The 23,314-nt window shown below is 50.4% G+C and overlaps 1 protein-coding gene across 1 annotated transcript; it reads right to left on the bottom strand.

The window, feature by feature from the left end:
• Window positions 1-8,559: 8,559 nt before the first annotated feature.
• KLHL33 (kelch like family member 33) lies at window positions 8,560-16,316 on the bottom strand. Its single transcript, XM_062204682.1, has 4 exons — window positions 15,557-16,316; window positions 9,536-10,460; window positions 9,214-9,381; window positions 8,560-9,112 (listed from the first exon to the last, which is right to left on the bottom strand). The coding sequence occupies exons 1-4, from the start codon at window positions 16,314-16,316 to the stop codon at window positions 8,560-8,562; spliced, it is 2,406 nt and encodes an 801-aa protein (XP_062060666.1).
• Window positions 16,317-23,314: the final 6,998 nt, after the last annotated feature.

Here is a 23,314-nt window from a genome sequence, read left to right as displayed (position 1 = left end):
CTGGGGCATCCTGGCTTCTCTACTAAGTGAACCAGACCCCACCCTCCTTCCTTAGATGTCTCCATTATCACCCACCCAACGGTCCCCACACTTCCTGCAGCAGATTGCATGTTCATTCATGTTCCCAGCAAAATCTGGAGACTGAAACCCTAATCCCAACGTGATGGTATTTGTAAGTGGGGTCTCTGGGAGATAAAACCAGGGCATGACGGCAGAGCCCTCGTGAATGGGATTAGTGATTTTACAGGGAGAGGCCAGAAAGCTAACTCACTCAGCCATGTAAGAACACAATGAAAAGTCAGTCTGCAACAGGAAAGAGGGCCCTCACCAGAATCAGGTCACACTGGCACCCTGACCTTGGACTTCTAGGTTCCAGAACTCTGAGAAATAAATGTTTGTTGTTTAAACCACTGTCTGTGGTAATTTGCATGGCAACCTAAACTAAGAAACCCCTTTTTAGTAACAAATATTTTATGCTATTTATTATCCTAAAACACAATACATAAATTATGTAACTTACCTCAACACACATAATATTAAAAATTAATAAAATGTCTTAAAGAGATCTAAAGGAATAGTAGTAGAAGGATGGTGACTTATTATTAAATGCCATGTGTTTGTATATATAACTGCTTGGTCATAACATTCAAGAAGACACAACGTGGTATGCAGATGCTTGGTGCACAGATCTCTATATAGAATCAGATTGAGTATAAAAACTATGGACACAGAGTGATACAGGCATTTTATAATGGTGATTCAAAAACCTTGACAGACTTTCCAAAATGACTGAATAACTTTTGGCAGATTTTCATCCAAAACAATGTATGACTATTCCTTATGCATATGCATAAAATGCTGTGTGTTCGTATTGTTCCATGATTTTCAGGATACTTGCATTCCCAGAAAGTTCAGTGTACATTAAAACTATGCATAAAATGCTTTGCATTCATATTTTAAATGAAGTTAGAACCATGGGTTTCTTGTTTTGTTTTGTTAAGATTTACTTATTTATGCCGGCGCTGCGGCTCAATAGGCTAATCCTCCGCCTTGCAGCGCCAGCACACCGGGTTCTAGTCCCGGTCAGGGCACCGGATTCTGTCCCAGCTGCTCCTCTTCCAGTCCAGCTCTCTGCTGTGGCCCAGGAAGGCAGTGGAGGATGGCCCAAGTGCTTGGGCCCTGCACCCCATGGGAGACCAGGAGAAGCACCTGGCTCCTGGCTTCGGATCAGCGCGATGCACCGGCCGCGGCGGCCACTGGAGGATGAACCAATGGCAAAAAGGAAGACCTTTCTCTCTGTCTCTCTCTCTCTCACTATCCACTCTGTCTATATATATATATATATATATATATATATTATTTATTTGAGAGGTAGAGTTACAGACAGAAAGAGGGAGAGAGAGGTCTTCCATCCACTAGTGGCTGCAACAACCAGGGCTGAGCCAGGCCAAAGCCAAAAGTGTCACAAGGATCTTCCATGTGGGTGGCAGGGGCCTAGACAGTTGGGCCATCTTCCACTGCTTTTCTAAGGCCATTGGCAGGGAGCTGGATCTGGAGTGGAGCAGTTAGGAGATGAATGGGGACCCACGTGGGATGCGGGAGTCACAGGTGGCAGCTTTAAGCACTATGCCATAATGTCAGCCCCACAGTGGTTTCCCATGACTAAGTCATCCAACATTGGAGATGCAGGAATGCTCTCATCACGTAGGAGTGCTTTGCACAGTTGTTGAATGTCTAACAATCTTGGACCCTACTCATCAAATGCCTCAAACAGTCCAAACCATTGTGAAGGCCAAAACAAAGTTTAAAAAGCCTCCACAAATTTTCAAAACACCCCCTAGAGGGCAGTACCACCCTCATTAGAAACCACCACTGGCTGTCTAGGCTTGGTATGGGAACAGGAGTCCTAGGAAACCTGAGAAAAATGTGCAAGGTGATTGCAGGGGGAGCATATTGAGAAAGATGCAAGAAGAGGAAGGCGTTCACATAGGAACTTCTTTTGGAAGGTCAGATCCTCCTCACCTTGGAAGAGTCCTTCGATAATTGTCCCAACTTGTGGGCCTCCTGCTCTGTAGTTCGCTAAGGAACTACTTGCCCCAACAGGAAGGAACAGCATTTGCAAGCAGCTCCATCATAATGCAATAAGTATGTATTGATCAACAAGAAATGTGACATTAGGCGATTATGTCACCGTATGAACATTCATACTTACCCAAACTAAGATGGTTACATCATTAGACAACATAGCCTTAGGGAACCACCACCCTGCACGCAGACCAGCACTGACTGCAGCGTGATACAGCCCATGACTCTGACCTGAGGAGACTGGTGACACAGGAAACAGGTCAACTTGTGGTGGTTTCCCCATTGATTATGAGGATCTAGAGTTTATTTTCTCATTAGTTCCATCAGGAAAGAGCTTTAAGACCAGCAAGGCCAACACATTGGAACAACTCATAAATCTTTTAAAACTTCCAAAGCTCAGGCCATACTGCAGACCAATTAAATCATAATCACCCAGGTAGGACCCAGGAATCTAGTTTTTGAAACCCCCTAGGTTCTATAAACTGAATGTGTCCCCCAAAATTCATATGTTGAAACTTAGTGGAGGGGCTGGTGCTGTGGTGTAGCAGGTAAAGCCACAGCCTGCAGTGCCAGCATCCCATTTGGATGCCAGTTCAAGTCCCAGCTGCTCTACTTCCAATCCAGCGCTCTGCTATGGCCTGGGAAAGCAGTAGAAGATGGCCCAAGTCCTTGGGCCCTTGCACCCATGTGGGAGACCTGGAAGAAGCTCCTGGCTCTTGGCTTCAGATCAGCACAGCTCTGGCCATTGAGGCCATATGGAGAGTGAACCAGCGAATGGAAGACTTCTCTCTCTCTCTCAGCTTCTCCTTATCTCTCTATGTAACTCTGACTTTCAAATAAATAAATAAATCTTTAAAAAAAAAAAGGAAAGAAAGAAACTTAGTGGAGATGTGGCATATTAAGAGCTGGAGTCTTCAGACAGTGATTAAATCATGCGGGCTGAGTCTTTCTAAATGGAAATAAAAGTGTTGGAGGAAATAAGCAAGGCCCCCATTTTTGCCCTTCTGCCTTCCATAATGTGAAAATGCAGGGAGAAATTTCTTACCAGATGCCAAATGCCAGAGCCTTGATCTTGCACTTCTCCAGAAGTGTGAGAAATACATTTCTATTACTTACAAAGTTTGCTATCTCAGGTATTTTATTATAGCAGCACAAACTAAGACACCAAGTGATACTAATGTGTCCTAGCTGCTCCTCTTCCAATTCAGCTCTCTGCTATGGCCTGGGAAAGCAGTAGAAGATGGCCCAAGTCCTTGGGCCCCTGCACCCACATGGGAGACCCAGAAGAATCTCCTGGCTCCTGGCTTCGGATCAGCACAGCTCCAGTCATTGCAGCCATCTGGGGAGTGAACCAGCAGATGGAAGACACCTCTCTCTCTCTCTCTCTCTCTCTCTCTCTCTTTCTCTGCCTCTCCTACTCTCTCTGTGTAACTCTTTCAAGTAAATAAATAAATCTTTAAAAAAAGAAAAAAGAAGGCCGGCGCCCTGGCTTAACAGGCTAATCCTCCGCCTTGCGGCGCCGGCACACCGGGTTCTAGTCCTGGTCAGGGCACCGATCCTGTCCCGGTTGCCCCTCTTCCAGGCCAGCTCTCTGCTGTGGCCCGGGAGTGCAGTGGAGGATGGCCCAAGTTTCTTGGGCCCTGCACCCCATGGGAGACCAGGAGAAGCATCTGGCTCCTGCCATCGGAACAGCGCAGTGCGCCGGCCGCAGCGCGCCTACCGCGGCGGCCATTGGAGGGTGAACCAGCGGCAAAAGGAAGACCTTTCTCTCTGTCTCTCTCTCACTGTCCACTCTGCCTGTCAAAAAAATAAAAGAAAAGAAAGAAAGAAGAAAGAAATCACAGACCAAATGCATGTTTTTTTGAGTCTGAGAAGGGAGAAGACCTTGAGGTTCCTGTAATCTGGTGATTGGCTTCTGCTGCTTTCAGAAGCCCAGAAGGGCTCCTCTGAGGCGCCAGTACCAAGGAGTAAGAACTCTTTCGTATAACATAACCCATGTGGTGCTTTAAATTTGGCGGTGATTCTAGTAAACAGAAACATACTGTGAATCTAAAGGTAATTATTCTCAAAATCAGGTAAAAACCAACAGCCTTTCTATTTCCCACCAGCTCACTCCCCTCCCAGCTTCTTATCAGAGGCCTGCCCTTCCCACTTCAAAGTCCATCTCCTCCAGGAAGTGGCCTCAGATCCCTCCCTCCACCCACATCACTGGCACTTCGCTCCTTAGTCTAATACAGCACTTCTCATGATTTGCCTAGTATTTTTGTGATTTCTGCATGTCTTTCTCCACGATGGCGAAAGAAATATTATATACACTGGAGAGGAAGAAGCCTTATATACACTTTACACAGGTACTAGCACTATCCTATTATTAAGTACTTGTGTCCCTGAAACCTCAATGGGAGACCCAGATTGAGTTTCTAACTCAATCTAGCCCCAGCTGTTAGAAGCATTTGGAGGGTGAACTAACAACAGATAGGAGCTTGTTCTCTTTCTATCTCTGTGCGTGCATTTGTCTGCCTTTCAAATAAATAAATAAATAAAATCAAAAAATTTTAATTCCATACTCACCAATAAAGAAGGTTGATAGAGGATTGTGCTTTCTCTCCCAATTCCACTTTCTTTCTGGGGTTGAAATACTGTGCTGAATCTCACTCCACTTGGGTAGGGCTCCAATCTGCTCCCTTCCAAAACCATCCTTTCTCACTGAAGAACGAACCATTGATTGGGAACCCTGCTTCAAATCAGACATACTCTTCTCTCCTAACCCCACTATTCCACTCTGAATTTTAAAACAAAATAATGCAAGCTGGATTCTTCTGCAACTAACTACCCTCATCCACATATATTTGGTCCCTTGGCTATCAGCTCCATTTAGGACAGGGCCCCCACTCCCACCCAGGACACTATAAATTGCCAGCCCCTAGGAATAGAGAAATAAAAGGCTGTCAATCCAGAAAAATGTCCTCTCTCTGGAGCCAAGGGAAGAAACATTTTTAGGGTTAAGAGACAGATTTCAAATCAGTCAGTTTCTGCAGAAAGACGGAATAGAATGAGGTGGTCATCAGTCAGTAGAGTTAATAAGAAGGCTGTGATGACAAAGGAGGGAGGGTGACCTCAGCAGGCAGCAGAGACAGAAGTCAAAGGCCAGGGAATTTTACCTTGAATGTTTTTTATGGTACAGAAACTCAGACATGAAGGATTTCATCTCTGTGGAAGCTTTATTTGAACCTGTCTTTAGGTACAAATCACAAAGAAAACACCTAGAGAGTTGCATTCAATCCTTATAGTTTCTCATCTCTTCCAAATTCCTCCATCCCTTTCTTCTTCAATCTTCCCTGTCGTATCTTATCTTACTGAGCCTCATCATTTTTAATTATATGCTTAGTCTACCTTAAACAGAAATATAAAAACCTTAGTAAAATGATGGATGCAATTAGAGACCATTATGTTTAGTGAAATAAGCCAGTCCCCCCAAAAAATTATATGTTTTCTCTGATTTGTGATTACTAAGATATAGAGTACAAAAGAATGAAACTGACATCTGGAGATTTGATTATTGTTTACCTTGTCTATACTCCTGAGGAACAGTGGTCTTACTACTTGCTGAAGACTTTATTTAGTGGAAGATTAAGCTTGTGATTATAAAGTAAATTGAAAGCATTTCATCACAAAAAAGAAAAATAAAAAGAAGAAAGGAAGAAGGAGGGTGGAAGCAAGGGAGAGTGGGAAGTATCATTACATTCTTAAAACTGTATATATAAAATTCATGAAATCTGTTCCCTTTAAATAAATAAAAAAGGAAAAACTGAAATCTCAAAAGAATGAATAAACACAAATCAAGAACTTCAGCAGCCAGAATGAAGAAAGGGTCAAGGGAGCCTCCATCACCCCCTTAGGAGCATGGAAATGTTAGTAAACATCAGGAATAAAAAATTGACCTATACGAAGCACTGACACTTCTTTGCCCCTGAGCTTGCCAGGGAGCAGCAATGGAAACGCCGACAGGCGAGACGTAGGGAGTGGTGGGGTGGGAGTATCCCGTCTTCAGAAGGGCCCTGGAGAAGAGGGCAGGCCGGCAACAGCAGCAGAGTTGTGTGAAGCCCTTTGCGATGCTGCCTTCCGTTTTGCCACGGAAAAACAAAGCACAGCATACCCCCATGTACTTCTTTCTTTCTGTCTGGAATGCATTCCTCCTTCTCTGACTGCTGAATTTCTGAGCAGCCTTCAAAATCCAGTTCAACAGCCCTTGTCTTGACTGTCGAGGATCAGGTTTTTGTTTTTGTTTTTGTTTTTTTCCTTAATGGAGAATGGGACTAGGAATGGGAGAGGGAAGAGAAGGTGGGGTAGGAGGGCCGGTATTGCCGGCGCAGTGGCTCAACAGGCTAATCCTCCGCCTTGCGGCGCCGGCACACCGGGTTCTAGTCCCGGTCGGGGCACCGATCCTGTCCCGGTTGCCCCTCTTCCAGGCCAGCTCTCTGCTGTGGCCAGGGAGTGCAGTGGAGGATGGCCCAAGTGTTTGGGCTCTGCACCCCATGGGAGACCAGGAGAAGCACCTGGCTCCTGCCATCAGATCCGCCTGTCAAAAAAAAAAAAAAGCCAGGAGGAGGGCCGGTATGGTGGGAAGAATCACTATATTTCTAAAGTTGTACTTATGAAATTTGTACTCATTAAATACATGGTTTCTTAAAAAAAAAAAATCCAGTTCAAACTACACCCAATTGATGGTGCCTTCCCTAACAGAAGCCCTCCCTGGGCAGAGTTCACAACTCTCCTCTGGGCTCTCATAGAACTTGTCCATACCTCTAAATCGACCACAAAACTTGTATTGGGGATTGGGGCAGGCATTTGGTGTTGTGATTAATACATTGTTTGGGGGACTGGCGCCGTGGTGTAGCGGGTAAAGCCAAAGACGCCGCCTGCAGTGCCGGCATCCTGGTTCAAGTCCCAGCTGCTCCTCATCTGATCCAGCTCTCTGCTATGGCCTGGGAAAGCAGTGGAAGATGCCCCAAGTCCCTGGGCCCCTACACCCACATGGGAGACCTGGAAAAAACTCCTGGCTTCGGATCAGCCCAGCTCCAGCAGCTGCAGCCATTTAGGGAATGAACCAGTAGATGGATGACCTCTCTCTCTCTCTCTCTCTCTCTCTCTGCTTCTGCCTCTCTGTAACTCTGCCTTTCAAATAAATAAATCTTTTTTTAAAAAATCTAGAAGAAGGCCGGCACCATGGCTTAACAGGCTAATCCTCCGCCTTGCGGCACTGGCACACCAGGTTCTAGTCCTGGTTGGGGCGCCGGATTCTATCCCGGTTGCCCCTCTTCCAGGCCAGCTCTCTGCTATGGCCCGGGAGTGCAGTGGAGGATGGCCCAAGTCCTTGGGCCCTGCACCCGCATGGGAGACCAGGAGAAGCACCTGGCTCCTGGCTTCGGATCAGCGAGATGTGCTGGCTGCAGCGGCCATTGGAGGGTGAACCAACGGCAAAAAGGAAGACCTTTCTCTCTGTCTCTCTCTCTCACTATCCACTCTGCCTGTCCAAAAAAAAAAAAAAAATCTAGAAGAAAAGAGTTAAAAATAACTCTGGGGGAGAGGAACTAGAAGGGGAAATGATTTCTGGGTCTTCTGTGCCTCTCGCTCTTCTCTCCACTACTTCCTCTTACAACTTGGGACTCACACCGTAACTCTTCTCTTTCCACTCCTGATACCCGAGTTCTCCTGAAAGCAGGGAAGGAAAGAAGCCACCCCATGCCTTGAAACCTAACGTCACCCCTCTCCACGTGGGCACCTCCTCAGTCTGCCTCCCTGCACAACACCCCCACCTCATTGCCCTGGAGGGCCCATGAGGCATCTCAGGCTCCCTGTGCTGTCCAGCTCCTGATGGGAACTTCTGCCTCAGACAGAAACCAAGCGGTGCCCCAGGGCAGCCTGTGGTCACTGGGCTGCAGAAACCCTAGAGCAGGCCCACAAAATTACCTGATAAGGAATACTGTCCAGAGGGAGGAGCATAGGTAGGAGCAGGTGCTGGGAATAAGAAGGGCTGAAAATCGAAGTCCTCCCTCCCACACTCCTCAAACTCACCCATGGATGGCCCTTCCGCCATTTCCTCCTTGACTCATGGGTCCAACTCATTTCTCCAACTGTCTTCTCGTGGCCCCTACTCCTTGGCTCCTGGAGCTTCCTGTCTCTCTCCCCTACCAGGTGCGCTCTCCCCACCAAGAGTCCCTAGCCCCTGCGTAGTCACTCCTGGGCCTCCTCTCTTCACCCAGGTACGCAGCTGTCTCGCCTTCCTCAGGAGTTCTACAACCACCTTGTCCTCAGTGGAGATCAAATGTACAAAAGCAATTTAAGAGCTGCGAAGTCCTATGTGAGAATAAAATACCAAGGAGAACAAAGTCCTCTCTTTCCCCTCTCATAATCTCTGCCCTTCTCCTATGATTCCTTTCTCCTTCCTCCCACCATCACACTGCTGCTCACCCTTCACCCAGCAGGTTTGGTTTGGTGCAGGGTGGGAGTCAAAGTCAGGTGCTGCACTGTGGGCAGAGTCAGGATGCAGGCAGGCATCTCGGCCCGAGGCCTCGGCAGAGTTCCCAGGCAGAGCCACCGGCCCAGACCAGGGCAATAGGCATGGATAAGGTGAGAGAGGGCATAAGTACGGTGGCTGTAGCCCCCCAGCACCAGTAGCTCCCCTTGCAGCACAGCACCTGCAGCCCCGACGTGGGGAGAGGGCAGAGGTGTCAGGTGACTCCAGCTATCAGTCCTTGGCTCATAGACCTCAAAGCTCAGCAGGTCCCCAGCCTCTCCTAGTCCTCCTGCTACATACAAACGCCCACCCAGCGCAGCCATGACATGGGCAGCTCGGGGCACCCCCATAGGGCTCAGAAATGTTCCTGGATTCTCAAGTTTGGGGTCATAGTGCAGCAATGAGGCGAGGAACTGGCCATTGCCACTAGAGCCACCACTCAGATACAAGCGGCCCTCCAAAATGGCAGCTGCATGGGCAAAGCATGGTGCTGGAAGCGCAGGTGCTGGCCTAAGGAAGAACAGGACACAAGATCAGGCCACAGGTACCTTCAACTCTCCTCCCATTCCGAGTTCCCCCAGTCTCCCCGGAAGGCCCTCCTGCCCACTCACCTCCAGACATTGAGCTCAGGGTTATAGGTCTCCACGGAATTGAGGGCAGCACCATTGCATCGTCCTCCCAGGGCATAAAGTTGTCCATCCAGAGCCACCAGGGGGAAAAAGCATCGGGCCTGGCACAAAGGTGCCATCTCCTCCCAGTCCTCTAGACTGGGGTCCCACCTAGACACAATGGGACAAGAGATGGAGAGAGTGACTCGAGGTGCAGGCAGGGGGCATGGGAGGGGGGGGTGTCTGTGGTTGGCTGAATCATCAGTTTCTCTGGCCTACTCACCGGGGGCCCTGCCACACCCTACCCACTCTTAGGGACCCATACCTGAGAGTTGAAGTCAGAGTGTTGGAGTGGCTGTAGAAATCCTGTCCTCCACACACATAGAGTTCACTTCCTTCTAGGCTTGCAGCTCCGTGCCTGAAGCGCCCTGGGGCAGGCAGGGCAGGCAGCTGCCCCCACTCCACAGTTCGTACCAGTCCCATGCCACAGCGGAAGGCCCGGGCCCACCACACTTTTTGCGATGGCTGTCTTCGGGCCATGTCTGGTCTGAGCCCGTCCCCGCCAATCACCACCAGTGCCCGATCAGGTTGCCTCCACCTCTGTTGACCTGGAACCTCAGCCTCCACCATGACCTGGTGCAGCAGGTCTGGGGGCAGAGGTGAGGGTAGCCCCGCTGCCCGCACCTTCCGAAGCTCCCTAGTCGACATGCGGCCAAAACGGACACATTGCAGCAGGGTCTTGGCGTCGGATTCTTCGGTCTCAGGGTTGGCAGCTAGCCAACACCGTGCAGCCACAAAGGCCTCAAACTCTTCCTGCACGTGGAGCTCATCGCTATCCAGGAGCTCAGCCAGGCAGGCAGCTGGCAAAGAAGGGAAAGTGGGGCACAATGCCACGGCAGGCAGGTGGGTGAGGAGGTATTGATGAGCTTTTCTCCAGAGCTGCTCCAGTCCAGGGGCTTCAGCCATGGGGTACAGGGCCAGGCAACGCGCAGGGCTGAGGCCTCGAGCCAAGGCTTTCTGACAGACGTCCAGGCAGGAAGAGCTCTGGTACTGCAGGGCAGCCTGTGCCGCTCTCAGCAGTCCTGGCCACCTTGCCCGCACAGCCCCAGAATAGGCAAAGGAGACGAGGAGTCGCAGGTCCTGAGAGGACATGGTGCGCAGAGAGACCTCCGTGCCCTGGGATTCTCTCATCCCACTCAGGAGCATGGCCCCGAAGAACTCACTGCCACAGGCCAGGGCTGCTCGGTGCACTGCAGGAGGGGGAAGAAGCAGAGGAGGACCCAGAGCACTTAGAGACTTCCAGGCACTACTCCAACCTGCCAACCCCAATTTTGGGCCACCCACCCAAGGCTACAGGCCAAACTGTGGTACACATCAGAATACTGGGGGCACTTGTGACAATGCAGGTTGCAGGGACCCACCACTAGAGATTCTGATTCAATAGGCCTGGATGAAGATCCCAGGAGTTTTTATTTCAATACTTTCAAGCACCCTGTCTGATTCTCGCATTAGTGGCCTGAAGTTGGAGTTTGGAGACTAGGTCAATTAGAAAGTCTTGGAAATCAAACAGAAAGGATGATACAGACAGCAACTTATATAGGTCTCTCTCTATTGTGCATGGAATAAAGTTCTTTCCTTACAGCTACAAGAGCTGCTTCCACTGGCCATTCTCAGATTCTGCCAAGAAACGGGACAACTCAGCAACGGCGGTAACCCAACCTCATTTCCTGCCTTGAGTTCAGCCCTTCAGATCGCCCATGTGCTCTGTTGTCCTCTACACAGCATTTCCCCACCTTGGTACGTAGTTCATGGGACTACGAGAATTGAAACCTGAAAACCTGGGGCCAGTGCTGTGGCATAGTAGGTTAAGCCTCCACCTGAGGTGCCAGTATCCTATATGGGAGCAAGTCCAGTCTGCTCCACTTCTAATCCAGCTCCCTGTTAATGCCCTGGGAAAGCAGTAGAAGATGGCCCAAGTCTTTGGGCCCCTGCACCTGTGTTGGAGACCAGCCCCTGGCTTCAGAATGACCCAGCTTCAGCCTTTGCGGCCATTTAGGGAGTGAACTAGAGGATGGAAGACTCCTCTCTGTCTCTCCCTCTCTCTGTAACTCTGCCTCTCAAATCAATCAATCAATCTTGAAAAGAAAAAGAAAGGAAGGAAGGAGGGAAGGGAGGGAGGGAGGGCGGGAGGAAGGAAAGAAGGAAGGAAGGAACCTGGAAAGTTTAAAATCATCTAACTCAACTACTAATTGTAAAGACTCTGAGTTCTAGAGTAAGGATGTGAGTTATTTTCCTTCTCCAAGCAGTGGCTTTCTGGGAAGATCATTCCCCACTCTGTCACTGATGTCAGGCTTCGTGCACTGATGAGCGTGCTTGTGCACCAACACTGGCATGGCCCTCATAACAATGAAACTGTCCTTTTAACAACACTGTCAAACAATCATACCTCAGATGCCTCCTAAACCAACTCAACTGAGATACTCAACTTACCTATGGAATATTCTTTTTTAAAAAAGATTATATTTATTTATTTGAAAGAGTTACACAGAGGAGAGGTGGAGGCGGGGGGTGTCTTCCATCCGATGGTTCATTCCCCAATTGGCCGCAATGGCTGGAGCTGTGCCAATCCGAAGCCAGGAGCCAGGAGCTTCCTCCGGGTCTCCCAGGTGGCTGCAGGGGCCCAAGGACTTGAGCCATCCACCACCACCTTCCCATGCCATAGCAGAGAGCTAGATCGCAAGTGGAGCAGCTGGGACTCGAACCGGTACCCATATGATATGCCGGCGCTTCCAGCCAGGGTGTTAACCCACTGCACCATAGCACCAGCCCCCTCATCTATGGAATATTCTAACCTAAATGTAATCAAATCTTTTAGATCTGAAGTCAAGTTGATGGAAATTGAAAGGGTAAAGGAAGAGGATTAAGTCATAATGGGAAAAAATCTAGGAAATGGAGCATTCTACAGGATAACCAACCGGGTTTGTTTCGTAAGTCATGTTATAAAATCTAGGAGAGAGTACTGTATTGGGATTAGAAGTAGTTAAGAGACACATAATTGAGTACAGTAATAGTCCTTGATTAGAAGCTGGATCAAACAAATTAGTTGTGAAAAAATTTTTGGACAAGTGGGAAAATATAAATGTAGGTTAGATGATATTAAGGAATTACTAATTTTGGGGCTGGCATTGTGGCACTGCAGGTAAAGCTGCTGCCTGTGATGCCCGCATCCCATATAAGCACCGGTTCATGTCCCAGCTGCTCCACTTCTGATCCAGTGCTCTGCTAATGGCTTGGAAAAGCAGCAGAAAATGGCCCAAGTGCTTGGACCCCTGCTACCCACATGGGAGACCTGGAGAAAGCTCTTGGCTCCTGGCTTTGTCCTGGCCCAGCCCTGGCCATTGCAGTCATCTGGGGAGTGAACAGAACATGGAAAATCGATCTCTTTCTCTCTCTCTCCCCCTCTCTGTAATTCTTTAAAAAGGAATTATTAACTTTTGGGGCATGATAAAGATATTAAGAAAATGTATTTTTTTAAAGAGATACACACACAAGTTTGCGAGTACTTCATAAAGTCTGCAGGGGAGGGCAAGTATTGCAGGGCAGCTGGTTAATCCACTGCCAGGGATGCCCACATTCCACATCAGAGCGCCTGGGATCGAGTTGCACCTCTGCTTCCGATCCAGCTTCCTGCTGGGAGGTAGCAGATGATGGCTCAAGTACTTGGGCTCCTGACGCCCAGGTGGGAGACCTGGATTGAGTTCCCTGTTCCTGGCTTCAGCCTGACCCAGCCCTTGCTGTTGCAGTTATCTGGGGAGTAAGCCAGCTTATGGAAGATGGAGCATGCGCTCTTTCTCTCTCTCCCTCTGTCTCTCTCTCGCTCTGCCTTTCAAATATATAAAAATAAATAAACTTTAAAAGTATATGGACCAGTGTCTTAAAAAATAGTTTGTGAAAAAATGGAGCTTAAAATGAGCTTATTTTGGTGCAAAAAACTGAAATAAATGCATAATTTTTATAGTAAGCATGTTTCACATACTATGAAAAAGCAATTTGCACCAAAATGAACTCATACTTTTAATTCCATTTTTCATAAACGTTTTGAAGCATGGTCATATTTAAATAAAATATCATTCATTTATTTTACAACTATCAAAAAATAGAGGTGAAACAAATATAGTAAAATATGTAGAAATAAATATGCAAGTCCAGCTGTTGGTTGTTTGAGGGTTCATCTTTTTTTTTTTTTTAAGATTTATTTATTTAGGGGCCTGTGCTGTGGTGTGGCGGGTAAAAACTGCTGCCTATGTGCCGGTATCCCATATGGGCACCATTTTGAGTCCTGGCTACTCCACTTCTGATCCAGCTCTCTGCTAAGGCCTGGGAAAGCAGTGGAAGATGGCCCAAGCCCTTGGGCCCCAGCACTTGCTCCTGGCTTCGGATTGGTGCAGCTCCAGCCATTGCAGCCAACTGGGGAGTGAACCAGCGGATGGAAGACCTCTCTCTCTCTCTCTCTCTCTCTCTCTCTCTCTCTCTGCTTCTCCCGCTCTCTCTACATAACTCTGACTTTAAAATAAACAGATAAATCTTTAAAAAAAAAAAAAAAAAGCTGGGGCCAGCGCTGTGATACAGCAGGTTAAAGCCCTCGCCTGAAGTGCCAGCATCCCATAAGGGTGCCAGTTCTAGTCCCGGATGCTCCACTTCCAATCCAGCTCTCTGCTATGGCCTGGGAAAGCAGTAGAAGATGGCCCAAGTCCTTGGGCCCCTGCATGTGCATGGGAGACCCAGAAGAAGCTCCTGGCTCCTGGCTTCGGATCAGCACAGCTCCGGCCATTGCAGCCATCTGGGGAGTGAACCAGCAGATGGAAGACTTCTCTCTCTCTCTCTCTCTGTGTGTGTGTGTAACTCTGACTTTCAAATAAATAAATAAGTAAATAAATCTTTAGAAATAAATAAATAATTAATTATATTTTTAAAATTTTCAGGCCGGCACCGCGGCCCAATAGGCTAATCCTCCACCTTGCGGCACCGGCACACCAGGTTCTAGTCCCGGTTGGGGCGCCGGATTCTGTCCTGGTTGCCCCTCTTCCAGGCCAGCTCTCTGCTATGGCCAGGGAGTGCAGTGGAGGATGGCCCAAGTGCTTGGGCCCTGCACCCCATGGGAGACCAGGAGAAGCACCTGGCTCCTGCCATCGGATCAGCACGGCGCCGGCCGCAGCGCGCCAGCTGCGGCAGCCATTGGAGGGTGAACCAACGGCAAAGGAAGACCTTTCTCTCTGTCTCTCTCTCACTGTCCACTCTGCCTGTCAAAAATAAATAAATAAATAAATAATTTTCAATCCAAGCGAGAATTTTATAATCACAAAATTGAAATCTTCCTTCTCTCTAGTGCTATCAGAAATGATAATAAACAATTTTGGGATTATTTTCCTTCTAAGAAGTCCCAGAAATGGTTCCCAGTCACTCCTCTAATGAGCGGTAGCTATGTGACTTTGACATACCTTGGAATCTGGTTTCCTGCGCAGTGAAGGGTTAACAGCTGAACTACATAATCTCCCCACTAATCCCTTGTAAATGCAAACTTTCGCGTGTCCACCTTCTGACTCCATTCTCGGGGCCCTGTGGGTCCTGATGGAGCTGCCCGGGAGCAGGGAGGCAGGCCATGCCCTCTGGGAAGCAGACCCCACTGGCGGGCGAGGGCCTGTGTCCTGGTTCTCACCAGCCAGCATCTTCGAGTCTAACGAGTGGTTATCTACCTCACTAGCTATCGGTGATCATGGGTAAAAATCCCAGGCATCCCAGTACCTCACTAGCTGTAGTGAAGTCTGGATAATACTCATTAAAGCCCTCCTTGGCTTTTCGGCGATAAACAGAGCTAATTTCAAAGTGTGTGCCCTGGTAGCTTTAACACCAGACCTTGCTCATTGGCTGCAGGACCTGTATGTCTTCCCGGGGTCAAGCACACTTAGGGAACCGATACACCGGGGGTTTTCCACCAAGGTTCCCTCGGCCTACCCCGTGTCCTGCACAAAGGGTGCCAAGCAGGGCCTATGGTTAATCCCTGTTTGAGTCAATCACTTTCTGCTTGTTCTGCTGCCATGTACCCTCCGCTGCAGCCAGCTGGCGGGAAATCCCTCATTACTGGGCACTGGAAAAGCCCGAGCATAAATCTGTCAGCGCGCCTAGGAAAACAACTCAACGGCGCATGCCCACCTCCCGGCGGGTCACAGGAGGCCCCAGAGGCCAGCTGAGGGAAATTCTGGGTGCCCAGGGATCACATCACCTGCTGCCTGCACACACATCCCGGTGGCCCATGCACCTGCAGAATGCAACGGCCCCAAGCCCTCACCCTGCAGCCGGCAGCCGCCGGCCTCCAGCTCCAGGTCACAGCCGATGCCCTCTCGGTAGAGGAGCTCGATGCTGCGCAGGTTCTCCCGCAGCTCCTCTGCCTGACTGGGTTTCTCGTCGTCCTCCCCGGCGTCTCCAGGTCCCTGGCGTCTCGGCTGCGCCGCGGCCTTCACCCGGGGCGCTCCCAGGGCCTCGGCCACCGCCACGACCTCGCCGCGCGGGGCGGGGCCCAGCACCCCCTCGTAGGCAAAGGTCAGCAAGGCCTCCCAGCCCCCGGGGGCCACCGCGAGGCTGCAGGGGGGCCGAGGCTCTCCACTGCCCGCCCGCAGCCTCTCTCGGAAGAAGCTGCTCACCGCGGCCAGGATCACCCGGTGCGCCCCGTACACTCGCCCGCCCACCGACACCTCCTCATCTAGCAACAGCCTCTGCTCCCGCAGCCTCCGCGCCTCGGCGAAAAACTGGCTCGGATGCTCCTCGCTGCGAAGGCCCTCGGGCTCCGCCGCGCATTCATCGTCCTCATCCATTTCCTCCTGCTCTTCTTCCTCCAGGGACAGGGCTGGAGAGGGGAGATCTCCTGGCCCCAGGGGCCGGTGGCCCGGCTCCTCCAGAGGGAAGCGAGGCAAAGCAGGGTCCTCATCCGGAGACGGGGGCCAGGAGGGGGAACTGCGGGCGGGCATGGGGAGCCCGAGGCCGTTCTTCTGGACTGGAGGGGAGGCGCACTCCAAGTCAGAGGGAGGATGTGCCGAGCCCCCGACGCTCATGGCCCGGAGTTGCTGGGTGGCTGCAGGTGAGCAGATGCAAGAGAGAAGGGCGCCAGAGCTGGCCCCGGGGAAACCAGGTCTCCAGCCCTTCCAAATGTCATTCCTCCCGCCACCAACGCCCCACTGCCACCCCAAGGTAACATGCCAAGGCTAGAGTAGCTGGGCTACTCAGTGCACTAGAGGGGCTCACACCACGTAGCCAAGTGTGTGGACTCTCCAGTACCCATGCCCACACCCCTGCCTCCCTGACCCCATCCTTTTAGTCACCTTCAGGAGACACCAGCCTTTTGCTCGCTGTCTCACTTGCATGCCCTCTATGCTCGGGAACTCACTCCCACCCCGCAGTGCCCGGCCTGCTAATTATAGTCAGCACTGGCAGGATATAGGCGCTGGGCACCCAGTGCCCTAGCTCTGACACCCAATCTCCTGGGCTTCATCCCAGAAATGACTGCCCCCAACCCCCTTCCACCTGTAGGTCAGACATGGGTGCTGAGTGAGGCAAATTTGGAAAGTGAGAAGGAAGTGGAGATGGAGTGGCGTGAGCCAGTCAGAAGTGTTCAACAGGGTGAGCTGGACAGGACTGGTGGACTCTGCATCTTGCAGACCAGTGGGATGCTGGGCAATATCAGAGGAGCCTACGCTTTGGTCAGTCCTGGGCTTTGGCTGTGAAATTCCACACAAGATCGACCTGGGACCCTGGAACAAGCAATACCGATGTGAAGTGCAAAAATAGCCAGGCCCTGTCCACTGAGGGTGGACAAGGAAGGCAAGTGAAGGGGCAGGGGCCAGGGTGAAGGATCTAGGTGACTCACGCTCACAAGCGGCTTCTTTTCTGTCCAGAGGGGGGGATTCTGGAGCCCAACCCTGTGTCCTCAGAGGAGTCTGGGGAGTTTAACCCTCCCCTTGGCCACTAGGATGAGGACCAACAGTGGACATGTGGTTGAACTCCACTGCTTTGAGACCAGAGTCCTGGACAAGAGGGGCTGAGGTACACAGGTATTCTCACTGAGCGGCCAAAACCACAGCCACTCCCTTTGCCTGGGATACTTTGTTCTTCATCTTGTCACTGGGGCTTGGCTGAAGCCCCTAAAATCCTGCAAACACTCTGCGGGTCAGTTGTGGGCCTCTTGGGGGAAGGATCTGAGGGGAGGGCAGCAAGTGAGGGCCTCCCCTCCCCTCTTTGGGGGAGACAAATCAGGCCAGGTACGCCAAGGGGAGATTCAGCAGACAACTAAGGCATAATTAGCCCTTATGATTTGCATCAGGGGGCACCCATAGACAGGGGTGGGAAGGCGGGTTAATCCACATGGTACTCTCTCTGGCTTCTGGAGCAGTCTCCATCCCCCATTGGTGGCCTGGGTACCCCAACCAAGCCAGAGTAGTATTCCCAAGGCACACCTAGCTTCCTCAAACAGCTGTCCTGACTGATGGAAGGGGAGAGAGTGACCAGCCTCTGCACCTCTTCCCTCGCTCCGGCATGTCAGACTCCTCTCCTGACCTCCCTCTGCAGCTGCACGATGCGGCTGGTGACTTGAGCCTCCAGCAGATGGTGGGGAAACTGCAATCTGGCAGAGACATACCCTGGCCAGCCTTTGCCCACCACCTGCCTACAAGGGCAGTGACGCTGAATCCACGAAGTTTTTTTTTTTTTTTTTCTGAAGATTTATTTACTTGAAAGGCAGAGTTTTCAGAATATATATATATATGTGTGTGTGTGTGTGTGTGTGTGTATATATATATATATATATATATATATATATATATATCTGCCATCTACTGGTTCGCTCCCCAAATGGCCGCAAGTGCCAGAGCTGGTCAGGTCCAAAACCAGGAGCTTCTTCCGGGTCTCCCACATGGGTACAGGGGCCCAAGCACGTGGACCATCTTCCGCTGCTTTCCCAGGCCATTAGCAGGGAGCTGGATCAGAAGCGGAGCAGCTGGGACTCTATGGGATGCCAGCATCACAGAGACGTTACTATGTCACAACAGTGCCTTCCCCCACCCCACCCCCCGTGAGTTCTATGCCCATCTTATGGTCCTGCGCCAGCATCGCCCAACTCTGGAGGTTCTGCGGGGCTTCACCATGAGACACACGCCTGTCAGTGAATTCTTGGAGGGAGGGTGTAACCTGCTGTCCTCTGTTGAAGCCCTGGGACCACCCTCCCTCCCCACAAAGGGCCTCCAGACACATTAGTCGTTCTCCTGATCATATACACACTGGCTGCAGAACACTCATGACATCTCAGCCAGGGAACAGCACGATTTCCAGTTTCAGAGAGGAACCCCATAACCAGCTACGCTTCTGAGATGATGGAGTGGAGAATCCAGGGCTGGGCCCACCAAGGGCCCATGTGCTTCTGCCAGGTCTTGGGAGTCATAGAAATGGATCAGAGCCAAGGGCTCTCAAAGACTAGGGATTACCGTTGGCAGTATCTCAACTGCACCACTTCCCTTGTGTTCACAGGGTGCTTTGTCTGATACTGTTTTCTATATATATATATAGAGAGAAAAAAAAAAGATTGGAAATCTAGGTGGCTGAACATGAACTTCATTCTAGACTTCTTGGAGGGTATCTCTGAGAAAGGGAGCAAAGGCTGGGGTGGCTCTTCCATCATCACTTTGCTGTAGTCAACATCTGGGGCGTCCTCTCTGAGGCTAGCATGAAGCATGGCACAGGTGGACATGGTTATGGGCTCAGGTGGGCATGGTTATGGGCTCAGCGCTCTCCTGGGAAGTAGGAAGGAAAACAGAGGATCCGGCCTGAATGATTCAGTCCCCATCCCCACCCAGGTTCCTGGCTCTTTACTCTGAGCCTCAGGCTATAATCATTGGCTTACATCTCAGCCATCTGCACCAATGGTGAAGGCTGGTGGGTCTACTGTGACTCCATGATCTCTTGGATACCCTGGTCCTTCAGGAACTGCCAAGACCATAGACCAGTTCTTCGCTTCTCTGCTCCCAGCTGGCACGTACTTCCTCATCTCACACAGCCCAGGGTCTAGAGCTTGACAATTCCATCAGGATCATCTTTGCCTTTGGCCAATGTAGTAGCCATGGCTACAGGCTTGGTAGGCTTTGCAGAGAGCCTCTCAGACCCGCTCTGGGTAATGCCTATTCTTCCTTCTTTTTGTTCCTCTCAAGTCTGCTAACCCTGGGAGGTCTAACCTTGTAGTGACTCCAGTTTGAACAAGTCACTTAAAAAATGACATGTAGGCATCTCACCAGCCAATATTCTGTGAACTCTGTGTTCTGCCCTTCCAGAAGCAGGAGTGCAGCTGCCAAACCTGGACCCTGAAAGTGAGCTGCGGGTGGTGGATGTAGTCATTGTGACCATTCTTCTGGGTGTGGCAATGGCTGCCATGAAGTAGGAGTGCAAGGCTGGCCCCTAGAGAATCCAAGTGAAGCTAAGGAGGATGAGAGGGCTGTGGTGAGAACTGGAAGGAGTTGGGAGGGGCCCATATGTTGAGGGAAGATGTAATTGCGTGTGTGTGTGTGTGTGTGTGGCAGGAGGGACACGTGCTGCCTGAGAAGGCCAGGCTGAATACGTGGAAGAAGCGGCTGGGGTAGACTCCAGAGACAGAGACCTAAAATGTGATTGCTTTGCTGGGAGAGATTCCCTAACCCGATCTTCAAGGGGCATGGAAAGAAGACTTACTCTGAGGATTTGATGAGATGAGCACCAGACAAGACTAGCGGGGGACGACGCCACATGAAAGCTGCCATCTTGACTGCTTCCAGCTGTTCAGCCAACTTTGAGATCTACCCCCCGGGCCTGGGGACAGTCATTCTGGTGTTTGAGACAAGAAGGAAAAGGATATCCATTCAATCGGGACCTGCTTACGGGAAGACTGGTGGGAAAGGGAACTCGAGGTCTGGGAGAAGCATGAACATGGGCAGAGAGTGAGGAGGTATAGAAAAACTGCACTCATCAACTCTTCTATCTTTCTTTTGTCCTTTATGGTATCGCAGGCCTAACCAGCCTTCCTTTTCCTGATTTTTATTAACTACATGCTGGAGCCACTCCTGCCCACAAACCCCAGTTGACAAGCCACTGGCTCCTCTGGATATCAAGGTGAGACAGTGGGAAACTAAGAAACATACTAAAGGGAATGAATGCCTAAGCATATAAACTCCCCTTGGAGCAAGACTTCAACAGGAACCAACCTTCTCAGAAAAGAGGCCCTGACTTTTCCTTCTCTGTGTCATTTGCACGCTGACCTTCATCAAACCACTCACAATCCAGTGAGGCCAGGGCTGGCAAGGTTACAAAATTCCCTTATTCTTCCCAGCCTAAGTCACTGACACCACGTTCTGAAGGGATAACAATGACTGGCTGAGCGAAGGGAAGACAGAAAGTGCCCTTCCTTTCCTGTTCATTCACATAGGAAGCATTTTCTTCGAAAATATGGTCTCCCAGTGGTGTGGTCCAGAGACCAGTTGTGTGTCTGTGTGTGTGTGTGTGTGTTTTCCATATTTTTTTAATGATTTATTTATTGGGGCTGGTGCTGTGGTGCTGCGGGCAAAACCACCACTGCAGTGCCAGCATCCCATACGGGTGCTGGTTCCAGTCCCAGCTGCTCTACTTCTGAGCCAGCTCTCTGCTATGGCCTGAGAAAGCAGAAAAAGATGGCCCAGGTCATTGAGCCCCTGCACCCATGTGGGAAACGCGGAAGAAGCTCCTGGCTCCTGGCTTCAGTTGACCCAGCTCCAGCTATTATGGCTATTTGGGGAGTGAACTAGTGGATGGAAGACCTCTCTCTCTGTCTCTCTGCCTTTCAAATAAATAAATAATTTTTTAAAATAAATCTTTAAAAAAGAAAATAATTCTTTAAAAAAGATTTATTTATTTGAAAGGTATTTACAGAGGCAGAGAAAAGGACAGAGAGAAAGAGATCGTCCATCTGCTGTTCACTCCCCAAATGGCTACAATGGCCAGAGCTGGGCTGGTCCAAAGCCAAGGAGCCTGCAGCTTCTTCTAGGTCTCCTAGATGGGTGCTGGGGCCCAAATACTTGGTCCATCCATTGCTGCCTTCCCAGGTGTGTTAGCAGGGAGCTGAAACAGAAGTGGAGCGGCCCTGGCACCAGTGCCCATGTGGGATGCCAGGATCCCAAGCAGCGGCTTTACCTGCTACGCCACAGCACAGGCCCCATGTTTTCCACATTCTTCCTCCAGCTACTGGGTCTTGGCTGGGACCGGTCTCTCTGGGGACTGCAAGGTGAGAAGGCTGTTATACCTGGAGCACATTCTCAGTCGTTTCTCTCCTTTCTCTCTCCACTAATGGTCCAACAAATGTTTTTCAGGCTACAGTGTGGCAAAAAGAATACCCCTTGACATCCTGTGGACCACACATCCCTACTTGCATCATCTGTGCCACCACTGGTAAGACCTGCCACTCATGCCCTCTGTGCAGAAACTACCTGCAGCCCTGGGTTCTGCCTCTCCACGGGACTGAAGTATTGGGGGGGGGGGGGTCTCCCAAAAGTTCAGTGTTACTAAAGAACTATGTATGTATGGTGCAAAATGTTCTGCACCAGGGGTACAGCAGGTTAAACTACTGCTTGGTGCACTGGCATTCAATAACAGCCAGCCAGTTCAAGTCCTGGCTACTTTGCACTTCTGATCCAGCTCCCTACCAATGTGCCTGGGAGGCAGCAAATGATAGCTGAAGTTCCTTGAGTTCCTGGCACTCATGTGGGAGACTTGGATGGACTCCTGGCTCCTGGTTCCTGGATTGGGCCTGGTTCAGCCCTGGCTACTGGCGGCATTTGGGGAGTGAGCCAGCAGATGGAAGATCACTCTTTCAAATAAATAAATCTTTTTAAGTTTTGCACCATAATAAACTGATTTTTTAACTCCATTTTCTACAAACTTTCTTGAAGTACACTGATAAGTGATGTTCTGAGCAAGGCTCACTAGGCTAATCCTCCGCCTGTGGCGCCGGCACACCGGGTTCTAGTCCCGGTCGGGGCGCCAGATTCTGTCCCGGTTGCCCCTCTTCCAGGCCAGCTCTTTGCTGTGGCCCGGGAGTGCAGTGGAGGATGGCCCAAGTACTTGGGCCCTGCACCCCATGGGAGACTAGGAGAAGCACCTGGCTCCTGCCTTTGGATCAGCGCGGTACACAGGCTGCAGCGGCCATTGGAGGGTAAACCAATGGCCAAGGAAGACCTTTCTCTCTGTCCACTCTGTCAAAAAAAAAAAAAAAAAAAAAAAAAAGTGGTCTACTGGCAGGTGCTCCCCACTGCCTCCACTTCTCCCATCCCTCATACTTGTTAATTACTTGCATGTTCTTTATCCAATTTGGCCACCTCCTCCCTCCAGCCATGCACACACACACTTCCAGTTCCCCTTTTGGCACTGGCGGTATCTAAACAGTCTTGCTGCCTTGGGGTGGGGTATTTTCCCTCCAAAAAAGGAATGTGTATCCTGTCTCTTTTCCAGGATTTTGTATGATCCGAAGTGCCTGAGGGGACAGGACTGACAGGGTGTGCAGAATGGGAGCTGCCTGGCACCAGGGTGCCAGTGTGGTCAGAACTACAGCAGCTGCCCTGCCTCTGTGGGTTCTCTAAGCACTGCCGTGTGACTGACCAGGGGAGAGACTAGGGAGAAGCCTTATTAGCCCATTGCCTAGCATAAGCTACATCCTCAAAAACCAGTGATGTCGTGAGTGGATGTGTGCAGATGAGGTAAAACCTTCCGAGATGCAGATAAAGTGTAATAGACCAGGGTGGGCACTGGAGCAGCGGTTTGAGTGCCACTTGGGATGCCTGCATTTCTTACTGGAGTGCCTGACTCAAGTCCTGGCACTACTTCCCATCCAGAGTCCTACCCCCCAGAGGCAGCAGAAGATAGCTCAAGTACTTGAGCCCCTGCCACCCATACGGGAAACCCAGATGGAATTACTCGCTCCTAGCTTTGTCCTGGACTGGTCCAGCCCCAGCTGTTTCGGCTGTTTGGGGAATTAACATTTGGGGAGATTTCTCTCTTTCCCTTTCAAATA

This window comes from Lepus europaeus, chromosome 11 (genome assembly GCF_033115175.1).
Source record: "Lepus europaeus isolate LE1 chromosome 11, mLepTim1.pri, whole genome shotgun sequence".
Lineage (NCBI taxonomy): Eukaryota > Metazoa > Chordata > Mammalia > Lagomorpha > Leporidae > Lepus > Lepus europaeus.
This window is presented reverse-complemented; position numbering and strand designations above follow the sequence as displayed.